This window comes from Xiphophorus maculatus, chromosome 8 (assembly GCF_002775205.1).
Source record: "Xiphophorus maculatus strain JP 163 A chromosome 8, X_maculatus-5.0-male, whole genome shotgun sequence".
NCBI classification, from domain to species: Eukaryota; Metazoa; Chordata; class Actinopteri; order Cyprinodontiformes; family Poeciliidae; genus Xiphophorus; species Xiphophorus maculatus.
This window is the reverse complement of record NC_036450.1, coordinates 21,691,173-21,705,610: the sequence shown is the minus strand read 5'-3', so window position 1 is coordinate 21,705,610 and position 14,438 is coordinate 21,691,173. Positions and strand designations below refer to the sequence as shown.

The 14,438-nt window shown below is 39.6% G+C and overlaps 1 protein-coding gene across 4 annotated transcripts in view; it reads right to left on the bottom strand.

Annotated features, from left to right (window-relative positions):
- Positions 1 to 2,785: 2,785 nt before the first annotated feature.
- The window catches only part of LOC102223229 (electrogenic sodium bicarbonate cotransporter 1-like), a 39,514-nt gene continuing 27,861 nt past the window's right edge, over positions 2,786 to 14,438 (bottom strand). For 2 of the 4 annotated variants that reach the window (XM_023338272.1, XM_023338274.1), the window contains exons 14-26: positions 13,971 to 14,233; positions 13,657 to 13,709; positions 13,360 to 13,545; positions 12,360 to 12,473; positions 11,007 to 11,168; positions 9,877 to 10,055; positions 9,364 to 9,436; positions 8,796 to 8,864; positions 7,976 to 8,149; positions 7,258 to 7,422; positions 7,042 to 7,135; positions 6,670 to 6,741; positions 2,786 to 5,687 (exon numbers count right to left, since the gene is read on the bottom strand). In XM_023338272.1, coding sequence (XP_023194040.1) covers positions 6,698 to 6,741; positions 7,042 to 7,135; positions 7,258 to 7,422; positions 7,976 to 8,149; positions 8,796 to 8,864; positions 9,364 to 9,436; positions 9,877 to 10,055; positions 11,007 to 11,168; positions 12,360 to 12,473; positions 13,360 to 13,545; positions 13,657 to 13,709; positions 13,971 to 14,233 — 1,576 coding nt within the window. In that variant the 3' untranslated portion in view covers positions 2,786 to 5,687; positions 6,670 to 6,697. The remainder of the gene's footprint in view (positions 5,688 to 6,669; positions 6,742 to 7,041; positions 7,136 to 7,257; positions 7,423 to 7,975; positions 8,150 to 8,795; positions 8,865 to 9,363; positions 9,437 to 9,876; positions 10,056 to 11,006; positions 11,169 to 12,359; positions 12,474 to 13,359; positions 13,546 to 13,656; positions 13,710 to 13,970; positions 14,234 to 14,438) is intronic. The other 2 variants (XM_023338273.1, XM_023338275.1) reach the window with 2 other exon arrangements.

Here is a 14,438-nt window from a genome sequence, read left to right as displayed (position 1 = left end):
ATATTAAATATTTTTTTTATTCAACCAAGGTGTTTATCTGATTTTTTTCTGTCACATTTTTTTTAAATTGTCTTATTATTTATACCCTTGTGATTAATCAGTTTAGAAGTCAAAACAACCCGTTCTTTCGTGTCAAAAGGGTATTTTTTTGTTATTTCATCTCCTCATAACACCCTTTTTCTTTTTGTGACAAGTTGCTTTCCTTTCCACCCTGTGAGGGCGGTGTGTAACACTTCAGCTGTCATTCGATCGCGCTGTGTGAAAGAGCGCAGAGTCCAATCACTGACCCTCATCTTCACACTTTTCTGCCACACGACTTTCGACGTTTATGTTCACGTGAAAAACGCGATTTCCATTAAACAGACCCGGGTGGACGTCTGTTTAATGGCTCGACGGACTAATAAAACCCGTTTCCGTAAAGACAAGAGTCTGCTTAGAGAGAGAGTGAGAGCCTTCCAGTGTGGTCTGCTTTAATGCCCTGAGGGAAGCAACACTAATGGCCTCTCTTGACAGAGGAATGACACAAGGAGCACTGTTTACAAAGAAATAATAATAATAATAATCACTGATGGTTGTTGTGATCCTCAGAGGCCACGGCCTGGAAGGTGTGCATTATTACAAATCTTAAAGCTGCCGAGATGAAAGGCTATGAAACATACAGCTCCAGTTAATTGTTCTTAAAGGGGCGGTATTGTGTATCTTGTAGGCACAGTGCCATGTTAGTATCTATGTTGCCTTCACTTGTTGAAAGTGCTGTATATGTAAAACATGACTTAAAATTAATTTGACTTTTCCACTTTGCGCCTTGAAATTGGGCCTCTGTCTCTTTAAGAAGCTTCTGTTCTTTTCCGACCTTCTGCTTTCAGCATGTAATTAGAACAGTGTTTCTCCTAAAGCATCAGGAGTGTTGCACTGAGAAGTATTATGAGTTCAGCAGACGTGCAGTGCCACCAGGCGTTTGCTAATTGCTGCTGCCGCTAGTCTGGAGGGGCTGAGCAGAGGAGGTTCTAAAAAAAAAAAAAACAACTCTTTAGTAAAAAAAAAACTTTTTGTTGAATTTAGCAATACGTGGTAAAAATCTTTGACAGTCAACCACTTGACTGTTGGTCATAATTTCAATGTGTACAAACTCCTATTCAAATGAGATTGAGTTTAATTGTTTTTCTGACTGAAAAAAAAGTTTTAAAAGTTATTTTTAGGGAAAGCAGCCAAAAATGCACTTTTCTTAAACTAAAGCGTTTCAAGTTGTTTTAAAGAATATTCAAATATTCAATAAAAATTTCAGCATGAATTGACTTTATGCAGACAATATTTATTCACCTGTACAGAGGAAAGTTCTTCAGCAACAGCTGAACATTAGAAGAAAAATTACCTCACATTGAACATGAAACAAAACAAATAGACAAATCTATTTGAGCTACTAGCGCTAGTCGTAATCTTTTTGGCTGAAATAAGTTCAGTAAAAGGCTTTTTGCACCGTCTACCAGTCTCTGACGTTGGTCTGGGGACTTTTACGAGTTTTTTAGCCTTTACCCAAACCAAAAGCTGCTGCACTGTTTCCTGAAAACCTTTTAAAACAAGTACCAACTGCTTCTGCAGTCACATTCATATCTGTGCATTAGTGACATGTGTTCCTACGCAAATAATCTCAAAATTTGTCTCACAGTTGAGCTAAAACCTGAACGTTCCCGGCATTTAGTAAATATTCAAAGCACTAATTGCGTGTTTATTATGTTTGAAGTGAGAATAGCTTTAAACTTTGAGCAGGAAATAAAGCCTTCATCTGCCTCTCGCCTTCACCATGATTTTTATTAATTTTTTTAAAAGTTATACACGTTGCTAAACCTTTTCTTATTTGGCTGTCAGTAGTAACCTGACAGCAAATCTTCAGTGTTCAGAAGACTCATCACTGCCCCCTGGAGGCAAAACGTGACCACGACTGAGCAGCAAATGTGTTTTTGTTTTTTGTGACGACCTTAAAACATGTAAAATTGTAGATTAAATAATATGACCATTTTTGAAAAACTCTGAAGCATGTTCCTTCTCTTTGCAGGGAGTCTGACAACACAATGTGGTGATGGTGTCTGTAGTTATACAGCCAGTAATTTGAAAAGCAGCTGTAAAACATCTGTCATTAAAATACATTTCATGTCAAACCGCTTCCAGTAATCTTATTCATTCATGTTAAGGTTACATTATGAACTTTCGTCAGGGTCGCAGGTGCTAAAACATATTTTATTTAGCAACTGCTGAAAGCTTGGTGAACTATACTGCCTTACAAATGAGGGTTTTTTTATTTGCCTTCGTGTTTCAGTAGATTTTTATTTGAGCAGCGTATCTTTGTAAAGTTACAATAAGCTTTGTTTCATGTAATATATATATGTATATATAGATCAGAAATAATTTGCATTCAAATGTTCCTGATTACAGGAGAGACGCTTCTTTTCTGTTTGTGACAGCTGTCTGATTAGTGTCGCTTCAAAGAGAAATTCTCGCTCAGGAACCAGAAAGGTTGTTCTTCTTTTTTTTTAATCCCTTGGAGGAGTGAGGTATTTTTCTTTTTCAAGTCGTCTGTCCACTGTGGCTTCACATGCTGCTTTGCTGATTCCAGATAATGAGTGGTCTCTCTCTCTCTCTCGCTCCTCATTTCGATCCACCTGTCTTCAGCTACAGTCGGGAAAGGCAAGAGTCTCATACTGGGTGCCAGTCTATCAGCCACGTTTTATTTATTCATTTAATTTAGTTGTGTATATATATATATATATAAAAAGACGACGACGACGCATTTAAGAATCTGATTGTTTTATTGCTCTCATTTAAATCACTACTTCATAGAAAAAAACACCCACACTTTAATTCCTTCGGAGTAGCCTGACAGTTTAGCACATACGATGCGTGGCATAAAATTGGTTTCAGTGTCAGAGCACAATAAATATCATAACAGTTACGGAAGCAGAAGATGTACAGATTACCGAAACAAAGAGATAGACCCCGGGGGGGCGTTTATTGGGAGGGAGGAAAAAATGCAACGTTAACGGTCATTAGCTTCACATTTATAAAGAATAAACATACTGTGAGAGATGAATCAGAGACGTTTAGCAAGACAAATGACAGGCAAAATAGAGAGAATATTGTAATGTTGGAAGTAATAAATATGCTTACACACCTCAAATGATTTGGATGCATGAATACACAGATATATGTTAATCAACCTTGCATGAATCAGTTTGGTACCGGTGAAGAGCATAATTGAGCCGGAACATTATAAATGTGTTTGCTAAATGAAAATCGGAATACAGTGCTGCGACGAGTATTTGTTCAAAATTACAAATTTCTTTTGTTTTGGCTTTTCAGTCACGTGTTTCAGATCGTCTCTCTAGTTCTGAGAGGAACCAACCAACCCCATGCGAAAAGTATGAATTAGCTGCGATTGACCACATTTGGGTGCATTTTAATACTCCAGTTTGTTAAAAATTCAGCAAATAAATCAGGGAAAAACAGAACAAGACCTAAACTGCCGCAGGCCTCAATTAAGACTCAGGGTTTTTGACTTAAAAACAAGAGATTGGGTCAAAACAGTCACCAAGGGAGAATTCACTGGCAAAAAACAACAAATAACAGGAAGGGTAATGTCACATTTTTTCCAAAAACTATTTTATTCATCCCTAACGCTTTTAGGAAACTATTCTGTGACTGAAAGAAACAAAATCGGAACTTTTTAGAAGTTATTTCTGCTGGTAGAGCATCTCAGGGGGGGAAAAAAAGAAGGAAAATGCAACTTCAAGACCTGAACAATGTGTAGTAATTCACAAAACCAGAAATTCTGCTCATCAGTTTATGACCTTCAGGTCAAGTAAAGTCGGGTTATGCAGCAGGACAGTGAACATCTGAAACACTCAGCCAGTGAAAGTCCAGACTTTCCATTGAGATGTTGAGGAATTTCAATGGGATCGATTATTTTTCACATAATGTTGGGTTGATTTGTGCAGGTTTTTCTCCAATAAATAAATGTTTAAAAAAAAAAAGACAAAAGACTGCTGGTTTTGCTCACTGTGATTTTCTTTGTGTATTTCTTTAGATGGTCTTTCACATTTTTATGTCGCCAAAAAGCAAAAATGTCAAAAACAAATATCTGTAAGTAGGCAAACACATTTTGCAACACTGTATACGCCTTTTCTGACTTTTTTACTCCAAAAGACAATGAATCAGTAACCGGTCTGAATTTGGATTTGCATTATTTGGAAAAGAAAAAAAAAGAAAAGACTACAACCTAAAAAAAATTTAAAGATTAAATATTAATCAAATCATCAGCCTCTGTGTAAGATCACATTGTAAATTAAAAGCTACCTAATAAAAGAATCGATCGTCTCGCGCGCCAACGTTACACTGAATTCATGAGGCGAGCTAGAATGCTTTTTTTCTCCTCGACTTCAGTGTTTGAAATATCATCAGAAGGACGAGTTGCCATATATTAGTATTAATGCCATGTTCAGTTGTTCAAATGCAAACATCAAAGTACTATCTTATTTGGTTTTTTTTTAAATCAGGTGGATTTACCCTTTCACATATCTGCTATTTCACTATTTACAATGATTAAAAAAAACAATTATAATAATAATAAGTCACCAAATGAATCTGACATGTATACAGTGCCAAATTGAGGGGATACGGAATAAATCAGATTAGTGTTTGATCAGAAACCATTGCACAATAAACGCATTTCAATCATAAAACAACAAAACAAAACAAAAAACATGTCTGGCACCTAAGGAGAAGAAGAGGTAGAGCTACGTGAGGGTTTCAAAAATCTAGGACTCTATAAACAGGGAAACGACAGATGAGTGGAGGCAGACCACTGAGAAGACAAAGTGAAAAAAAAAAAACGATGTCCACCTCTTGCATAAAATCCAACCAGCAAGCTACTTTATTGAGTTTAAATATAATAAATATATAGAAAAAGGAAAATGAGACTGGAAAAAAATTTAAGATGAAACCTGTGTTGATACTGAGACGAAGCTGCTATTTTTTATTTTTGAATTTGTTGGAACAAATCTGTTCAAATGTTTATAAGTCGGCTTGTGACTTTTGCATAGATGACTTTGTGTAGGCCGTTTTGTTCGCAACGCGTGAACGGAAGACGTGGATCCCAGTGACGTTCAGGTGAAGATTTCTTTCTAAGAGAAGAAACTTGCATGCAAGTGTTTCATAATAATAATAATCATAATAATAAATTAAAACTTTGGGTATAGGTATGTACAGAGTACTTGACTTTAGCAAATCATTTAATTACTATTGCTTCCAGGACCTCTGTTCATGTCTACCAATGTTATGTTTAATAAATTAATTAATAACACACGCTTTCAAAAGTGAAGTCAGATGACGTTCTGTTTGTTTTTCAGCCGGCGACGCTGAAAACTCAGTACCACCAAAGTGTTAAGACGGAATACTTCCAGCTATTCGGATTCAAATCCTCGTGTGAATTGTCGTAGAAATAGCCGCCACGGATCGGGACGGTGGTGATAAAATAAAAGCTCAAATGAAATAAAATAAGAGCATGTTTGCAGTGTTGTGCTGCTTTGTGTACAGATTTCTTTCACAGTTCCGTTTCAGAGCTCTTCCTGCCGAGGAAGCCGTTCTCCTCCCGGTCGATCCGAATCCGAGGTGAGCCGTGTGAACCGCAGCCGAAACTGAGAGAAAGACACAAAAACAAAGTGACATTGAAGCGTCTCGCCGTCTTCACGTCCCCCAGATTTCTTCGCGTTTTGTCACTTTGCGACCACAAACCTCAATGCGTTTTATTTTTTCCTGAAATAAGATCTAGTTAGCCGCTGGATTCAGCCCTGGTTAGTTACTCTGCCACATCTCAATAAAACTCTTGTGCAATTTTTGAGTCCAGTCAAAGTCCAGAACTGAGCTAAATTGGGAGTCTGTGGTGATACTTTTGCAAACTTTCGCTTAGGGCTGGAACGACTAATCGGATTAATTGTGATGAATCAACTGTTGAAATAATCGTCAACTTAGTCAGCAATCGATTAATCGTTAACTGGAGTATACCCATTTAAAATATGGCCATTTGCTAAAAGAACGACACACTCAGAGTAGAAATTAAGCAAAAATAGTGGAAGAAAAAAAGAAGTTAAGATCAAAAAAATTGTAAATATGTTCTACCCAGAACTCCTCTTAGTGGTTTCGCTTCAAATGTTTCAAATTCTGTAACAAACAAAACAAACAAAAAAACTCCTATTAAGCATATTTTAATATCAATTATTAGTCAGTCAATCCAAAAAAAAATAATAAATCAACAGATCAGCCCGACACTGTGGCCCTTTCAAGCATTAATGTCTGAGCTTTTCATATGCTGATGTTAGAAATAATTATTTTTTTTTAGCTGCAGATACATCCTTCGCAATAAAACATTTCCTTATTTTAAAAAGGAATTGACTTTGAATGTATTTTTCATATTTCATTAAAAAAAAACTTAAATAAAAAAATCTGCAGAATTGGCAATTTTACTTATCCGATTAATCGTCAGAATAATTGGTAGATTAATCGATAACTAAAGGAAACGCTAGCTGTGGCCCTACTTTTGTTAACTTATAGCTTCTAATTAGTAGTGAATCTCTTTAAAAACAATATAGGACAGCTGTGCAAAAGGAGGATGGTACTCACTTACACAGAGGGGGAGCCAAAGTAGTGTTCAGCACGGTGAATGGGGGTTAAGGACAGTTTGCGGCGAATCTCCTGAGGGGGGAAAAAAGAAACAGCAAAAATGTTTTGGCAAAATCTTAAATTTCAAGTTAGGCTGCAGAAGCAAAAAACTGGAGAAGGGAGAAAGAAAAGGAAGCAAGCAATGCAAAGCTTGTTTGTAATTTATTTATTTTTTCTTAGGGTTCCAACATGAACTCATCCGCTAACGGTTTGAGCTGGGCAGGAAGTCAGAGTCAGAGCTAAAGGGTGAGCGCGGCAGGAGAAACTTCGAGAAGCAGAGTCTGAGCAGCTCTCTTAGTGGGAGCGAAGCAAACCCTGGCCAGTGGTACTCACTATCCAAAGATTTATCCCCCAACATGGGCTCCTGTTCCATCATCTCCATAGAGATTTTTATAGAGGGGATATTTTCATGGTAGGGGTAGTCGGACTGTGGGAGGACGGAGGGACAACATTAACCGCTGGAGAGCTACTTTCTGACACGTCACATCAACTGTGGAGTCGAGAGAAAGTGCAATTTTTCTCTCATTTGTACTGCCGACTCTTACTTACGTAGTCAATTTCACTGTCGATGCTTCCCTTCTTCTTGTTTTTCTTCTTCTTCTCGTCCTCCTTCTTTTTCTTGTCCTTCTCCGGGATCACGTCGTCCAGGTAGCTGAGGTCGTGCTGGGAGAACACGTAGTCCATGGCCTTTCGTACGGCAACTAACGCCAAAATCTAGGAACGGAAGCGCAGGCAAATCATTCTCAACAGAAGGTTGGAGAATTTGTCAATCCGTAGCAAAAGGTATCGCGCTAAACGCATTGTCAGTATCGGTCGATAATACATCTTATAGAATATTCAATGTAAAGGATATTTACTGAAGTCCTATTCAAAACAGCGCAGCGTTTCTGAAGATGTAGGCAGAGGAAAGGCTTTAGCGGCTTTACTTCTCATGATTAGATCGGTGGCATCAGCTAACTCACTCTTTGGTTACCTAGCAACAACCTGCAGAGTAATGTGCACGGCAACGACTTCGGTTTTCGCCACCGTGCCTCGTAACGGCTTAAAGTATACAACGGCGTGGAAAACCGTGGCTGAAACAGGAAAGGTCATGCTACCAGTTTGGCAGTATTTCAGATATTTAAAACAAAAAATACCTAATAATCAATTACTGACATCGACACTTAATCGATATAGCTGTTCTCGTGATACGTTTTTCCAGACATACGGTCCGGCTCCGCCCTTGGCGCTTCAGTTTTCACTCGGCTACACGTCAGGCGATCCTCACCATGACGGGGAAAATGATGGCGGCAACGGTGGACTTGAGGATCCAGAGCAGAGCCAAGCACAGGACCTGGATGAAGGTGAAGAGGTGGATCCGTCTCTGGGGGACGTGGCGCAGGTAGATGAGGTCCGGCTGGTGCTTGGCAGGCATGAGGAGCAGCAGCAGGCGGTCCATGAACTGTCGGGTTTTTGTTTTCAAAGCAGACAGTGAGATGAAGAAAAGTGAAATAAAAAGAAATCACTACTTCTGTTGTGGTTTTGCTTTTTTCTTTAACCACAAAAGCATTCAGAGAAAGGCTGGTGGCTGAGAACTGGTTCGTAACTGGTTTTAATGGAAGTAAAAAGCAACAGCGAACAAGTCTGTCATTTTACAGAAGGAGGGCCAGCCCGTCACAAATCTCTGTTCGGCTGTTTGGTTTCAATTCTGATCAGTAATTTAAACACTAATGGACCAGAATCTACACGAGAACAGGTGATGCTACAGATACAACAGTATTAATATGCCAAGAACATACAATTAAGTTATAGATGTAGTTACTCCTTCAATAGTTTGTGTTGCTATGACGATACCTAGTGCCTACCAATACTGGTATTAAATCCTCTTCGCCATTTTTCCCCCATTACAGCTACAGTGAATGTAATTGGAAACTTTTTTTTGGAGAGGGGGAAAATGTTTATTATTGCAACATCAACTGTGAGACGCATAGAGGGCTATGAACAAGGCACGGTAAAATATAAGCTTCGTATAACCATCTTATAAGAAGCTAATACAGTCATACACTTATGTGGCGAGTACCAATGCTAGTTAGAGTGAAGCAACTCACCTGGACACCATTGAGTGATGCCACACCCATATAGAGGAACACACCATAGAGAACAGGCATCGGGATGAACTGCAGACAACAAAGCAAAAACGATATCCATTTTATACATGCAGATGAATGTAGTATCAGTAGCTAAAGCTAAATTATAAATAAGAAAATAGAATAGTTTTGTGTGTTAAAGCTCCAGCTAGTTTAGGCATTAATGCTTTAAAGTAGCTCACAGATAGCAGATTAGACAACAGTTTGAGGAAAAACTACTTTTCCACGCCTGGAAGACAAAACGGCCACTAGGGGGCGCAGCAGCTCCAACAAAAGCCTCCGCTTAGGTTCTTTCCCAACTTAATGAGGGAATGGAAACTCTACCCTCTTCTCCAACTGGAGCTTAAAGTCCTGATGAATGTGCCTTTTATTTCACATGGAATTAGTCCAGGTACGGGGGCTACTAATCGGATGAACGGAAGATTCTAAATGATTTTTAAAAAATAAAGACAAGTGACGAGAGCTCGTCCTAAAAGGGACGGACTGTAATCCGCGTTTCCATGGAGGAATTAGGAGCTGGACAGAATACCTTTAGGATAGGAGCCATGAAGACGGAGAGTCCCGTCAGGAGGAACACAAAGATGCCAGTGACTCTTTGTTCCCTGGATGGGGGTAGGGGGAAGAAATAGGAAAATCAGCATCATTTGTAAAGCCTAAAAGTTTTCACATGCAGGGACTCTGACTTCTGAAAGTTTATGATGGGTTCTTAGCACGTAAAAGGGGGTAAAACTTCATAAAAACAATGTTACGGAAATTTCTGTCATCAGCTATAGAGACCAACAAGGACGTCATGGAAACTGATCGGAACTTTTTTAAATTATTTTTTTTAGGAAAAATGTTTTCCTGACCTGAGCAATACAGCAATTAGTTTGATTTTCACACACCGAATATATTTATATGCCACAAATGTATTTTAAAAAGCAGAATATGAGATTTTTAATAGAAGCGCTTGGTGAGATCCTTCTCACAAATACCTGAAAACACGTCAAAAACGGCCGCAAGTATGATAAAGCAAAGAAATAAAAATGGAACCACAACTCACCTGACGCCCAGGAACTTGGGCTGCTCTCCGGGGGCGGAGGTCTGGGTCTCCATTTTCAGGGAATCGATGTGGGCGATGGAGATGACGGTAGCAGCTACGTACCATGGCAACCCCATGAAGGAGCAGAGTATAATCAGGACGGCCACCCAGAACAGGTCCAGGTGATAACCGGCCCCTTTCTGGGCACGAAGAGAGAGAAGACAAAGGGTTTCATAGGGTTATCTACTCGAGTAGATGTTATTTTTTTACTATGATGTACTTTTGAATTTTACTTGAATAATCCTATTATGAAGCACTGCTACTCTTACTATAGAAAGATTTCTTGATACTCGACCCACAACGAGTGACTTGGTTGGATTAAAAACCAGCTTATTTTAACCAAAGATTCACACACCTGCATTGTGTGTTTCATATTGAAATAATTGTTTGGGGGGGGGGGATTGTTCTTTTGATTGTTTTGTACTTATTTATAGGAATTATTTTCACTTTGGTCTTTAAAATATCAACATTTCCACATAACTTTAGGTTTTGGCTTATCTAATGATGTATTTTTAAAAAATATTAAGTGATCGAAGTTTTGATCAGTTACTCGGTACTTGAGTTGTCTTTTAACCAAATGTTGTTTTTTTTAATCCGAGGACTACTTTTTACTTTTACTCGAGTAAAAATATGTTGAAGCAGTGCTACTCTTATCTGAGAAAAAAAACTTGGCTACTCCACCTACTTCTGTTCACAGAGAAGGTTAGTGTTATTGGATGTTGATGGCTCCTGTCATTTGCGTCAGAAAGTTGAAGTAAACGTTTTCAAAAATACATTTTGAGAGGACTTTGTGAATGAATGAAAACCAGCTTAAATAAAAAACGGACTCATTTCTGCCCCATGTACTAAAATGCCTCATTTATTGTCTTCACCGTCTTTTTTCCAAGAGGGGGAGCCAAAGTAATTTAAAAGTAATTATTATATACAGCTCCAGAATATTTCTTAAATAAGTGGTTCAACAAAAGAAGCTTTCGTCCCTTCACAAGATCAAAATGTTCAAGTTTCCTTTAAAAAAAAAAAGGGATTACTAATGTAAGACAGACATAAAGATCTTCTTCCTACATTTAACAACATTTAGGTGAACTGCCTACCTTTAGCTTGTGTTCTTTCCGGTTCACAATCACCGCAGTGATCTGTTGATCCATGAAGATCAGAATCGTGACCAAGAGGGCAGGAAGTGCAGCTGCCAGGTACACCCACCAGGGGTTTCCTCCAAATGGAGGAATAAACCAGCCCCGTGCTGGATTTGTGGGCTGAAAAAAGAAGAAAAAGCATTAGTTGTAATGGCGAATCCACATGCAAGGACACGGCTAACATCCAAAGCATGAAATCAAGAAAGCAGGCACCCGAACACGCCGTAGGTTTTGATTACCTGTGCATTATTATGTGCAAAGAAAGCCGCCTCTGTGCTCGCAACTAGGAGAGCGTCGGTTCTCATATCACCTGTAATCACCTTTAGCCCACTCCTCCACGAAAAGGGAGGGCTGCGGGGGCCTGCCGGCCGTCCAGCATTTGAGCTCAGAAATCTCCAAGCATGCCTGTATCTTAGTTTCAAGGTAATATGTGTCCAACTGAGCAAACTACAAAGAGCGCATTGAGCAGGGGACTTTAAAGAATTAGGGAGGCTTTCTTGCAGAAACATGGATCATTAACGGTGTAATCTAAGGAAACAGCAGTCTGCTCACCACAGCATCGGCCTTTGTCTAAGGTGGAGGGGGGCGTCCAGCGTGCATCTTGGGGGGCCCATATGAGGCCCCCCGGGACTGATTTCAGTTCAAGAACGGCATGTTTGGCCAACCCAGCACAGGTGTCTGATGTAAATGGAGACTATTCTATTTTTTTGTTGGGGCAAAATTACCGCAGACAAAGTCAGATTTTTTCACCGTAAAAAATGTTGGCAATAAAATAATCATTGGTCTTTAAATGACCACCATCTTTGCAATCTCTTGCAAGCAAGCACCACATCTATCCATTTTTACTCAAAAGCCGAAAATCCAAATCCGCTTCTAATTAATGTATTTAACCTGGATTAATACAGCGAGAGTTTTCAAATAAACAGCAACCTAAATCCTGATTTTATAGCTCAGAGATGGATGACTAAAGGTTCTAGTTTTTCCAGTTGATACCTAGAAAATTTGCAAAATCTTTTAAATACAGCTACATTTTTGTAGCTATAATAATATCCACACCCCTTTCCAGCAACAAATCTGACTACTTTATTTGTTCAACTAAAAAAAAAAAAATCACATGCTTAGTTTATTGTTGAGTTAATAAAAGAACATTCTTTTGGCCCTCAAGTCCTTTTGACTTGACGATTTTGGCCCATGTGTCAACAAGTTTGGACAACCCTGATCTAAAGCATATCCAGCACCAAGATGTCAAGCCCACATTGAAAACCATGCATACATACAGTACAGTATCTATATGAAATGTGTAGCGATTACCTTAAATTCACTAGGCACTATGAGCTTTGGAGTGTCCACCCCGACCAAGGCGTCAATGCCACAGAAGAGAAGAATGGTCAAGATGATGGCAAAGTCACTGATAAGCTTCCTCACCTAGACAGGGGACAACATCACTGTAGGTTAGAGAGTTCATTTTAAGGAGAAAAAAAATAGCAGATGCTTAACAGTAATAATAACATTTTCTAACGCAAGCGCATACGTTCATTTGGATTTCATGCGTAGGACCGACACAAAGCAGCACCATCGCTTGTGAAGCGGGGAGAATGGTGTCCGGTTTTTAAAATTGTCCCATCAAGTCAAATTTATTTGTGTAGCACATTTCAACGACAAGGCAGTTCGAAGCGCTTTACATCATAAAAACAGCAACCGATTTTGAAACAAAAGATAAACATTGCGTTTTGTCAAATGTCGTCATCAAGCAAATTTACATCAAGCATGTTGATCAATGTTCCACTTATTACTAATCAATGGTAACTCTAAACCGCTGGGTTTTTGATCTCGATTTAAAAAAAGAATTCAGTGTTTTGGCATCTTTGCAGTTTTCTGGAAGTTTGTTCCAGATTTGTGGTGCATAAAAGCCAAATGCTGCTTCTCCATGTTTGCTTCTGGGGATGCAGTGAAGACAAAAGACAAACACATGGATGACTTTCTAAATCTTGCTTGGACATTCATCCTTTAATCCTGGAAATGTTCTTCAGGTGATAGAAGGCTGACTAAGTAACTAATTGTCTTTATGCGTCTCTGAAGGTTCAGAGACGCCCCAATTTAGGATCTGGTGTTGTACAAACAAAATGTCAGAAGTTTAGCAGCTGTGTAGAGCCCCCTAGAGTCAATAGTCTGCAGAAGCTTTAGCTGCCAATACAGCTGAAATTCTTCTGTATCTCTAACAGTTTGTAGAAATACATACTGAAAGCTTTGCCATTCTTCTTTGAAAAAGAGTTTCAGCTCAGTCAGAGATGAGATATTGTTCACCACTCACCGTTGTGGGGAAGAATCTACTCGTCTTGAACTTCTTCAGAGCCATGGAGCAGGTGTAGGTCCCAAAGAACAGGATGAAGGACATCAGGGTAATGTCAGGCACATAGTCACAGGCCTCTCCGACCAGCAGCCCTCCGAACTCCTTACACTGATGCTGGGTCAGGGACGCCCAGGTGGCGTTCTCCGGCTGGAGAGGCCAGGAGTAAACAATGAGTTGGGTGAGAACATGTTTGAAAAACCGATCCCTGAATCCAGGCTGTTCAGTTTTGTGTTTTTAGAGAACAAGGACACCACATACCAGATCAGTACGGTTTGTCCAGGCAGAAGTATCGCGGAGTGTTGATGAATTACCTAGAAAGAAAGAAAAAAAGGGAACAATGATATCTAATCAGTGAAGCGGGAATGCTTTTGATGTCAGCTGAGTCGCTCTTGGCCAGTTTAAATCTGATATGGAGGATGGGAAAGCAAGCAGGTGTGTCATTTGTCATTTCCAATGCAGACATGTAAATAACACACAAGTCCGACACCGTGACAAATTCAGCAACATCAATCAGTACCACGGTGACGAGGGCGGCCTAGAGGTTTGGACTGTCAAGCTGCTGGGATACGCACCCGGTACGCAGCGGCAGTCGTACTGAGTGATGAGGTTGTGATCGAACTCCGAGTTGATGGGGTTGTGGTGGGCCAGCTTTATCATCTTCTTGAATGCGTCATAGATGAAGATGAAGCTGATAAGCGCAGAGAAGCCTTCCTCTGTGAAGCGTGTGAAGTACTGCACCAGGAAGCTCGCATCCGTGGCGACCAGCACCAAGCAGAACAAACCAGACCACAGGCCGATCCACAGCCGAAACTCGAGGTAGTCGAAACTGTTGTCTCTGAGTGCGGATGGGGACGGGGAGGAAAAAAAAAAAGCAAGTAGTTTCAGTGAAAGTGGCAACTTAAAAAGACCGCTACCCCTCTGAGAGTTCAGTTTAACACAAACTCAGCAAACAAAAGCTCTTGTGATACAATATTCTTTTAAAGATAACACTGTTGGCAAACTCCACCCAGCATTAGCTGCAGTAGACAACCTAATGTTAG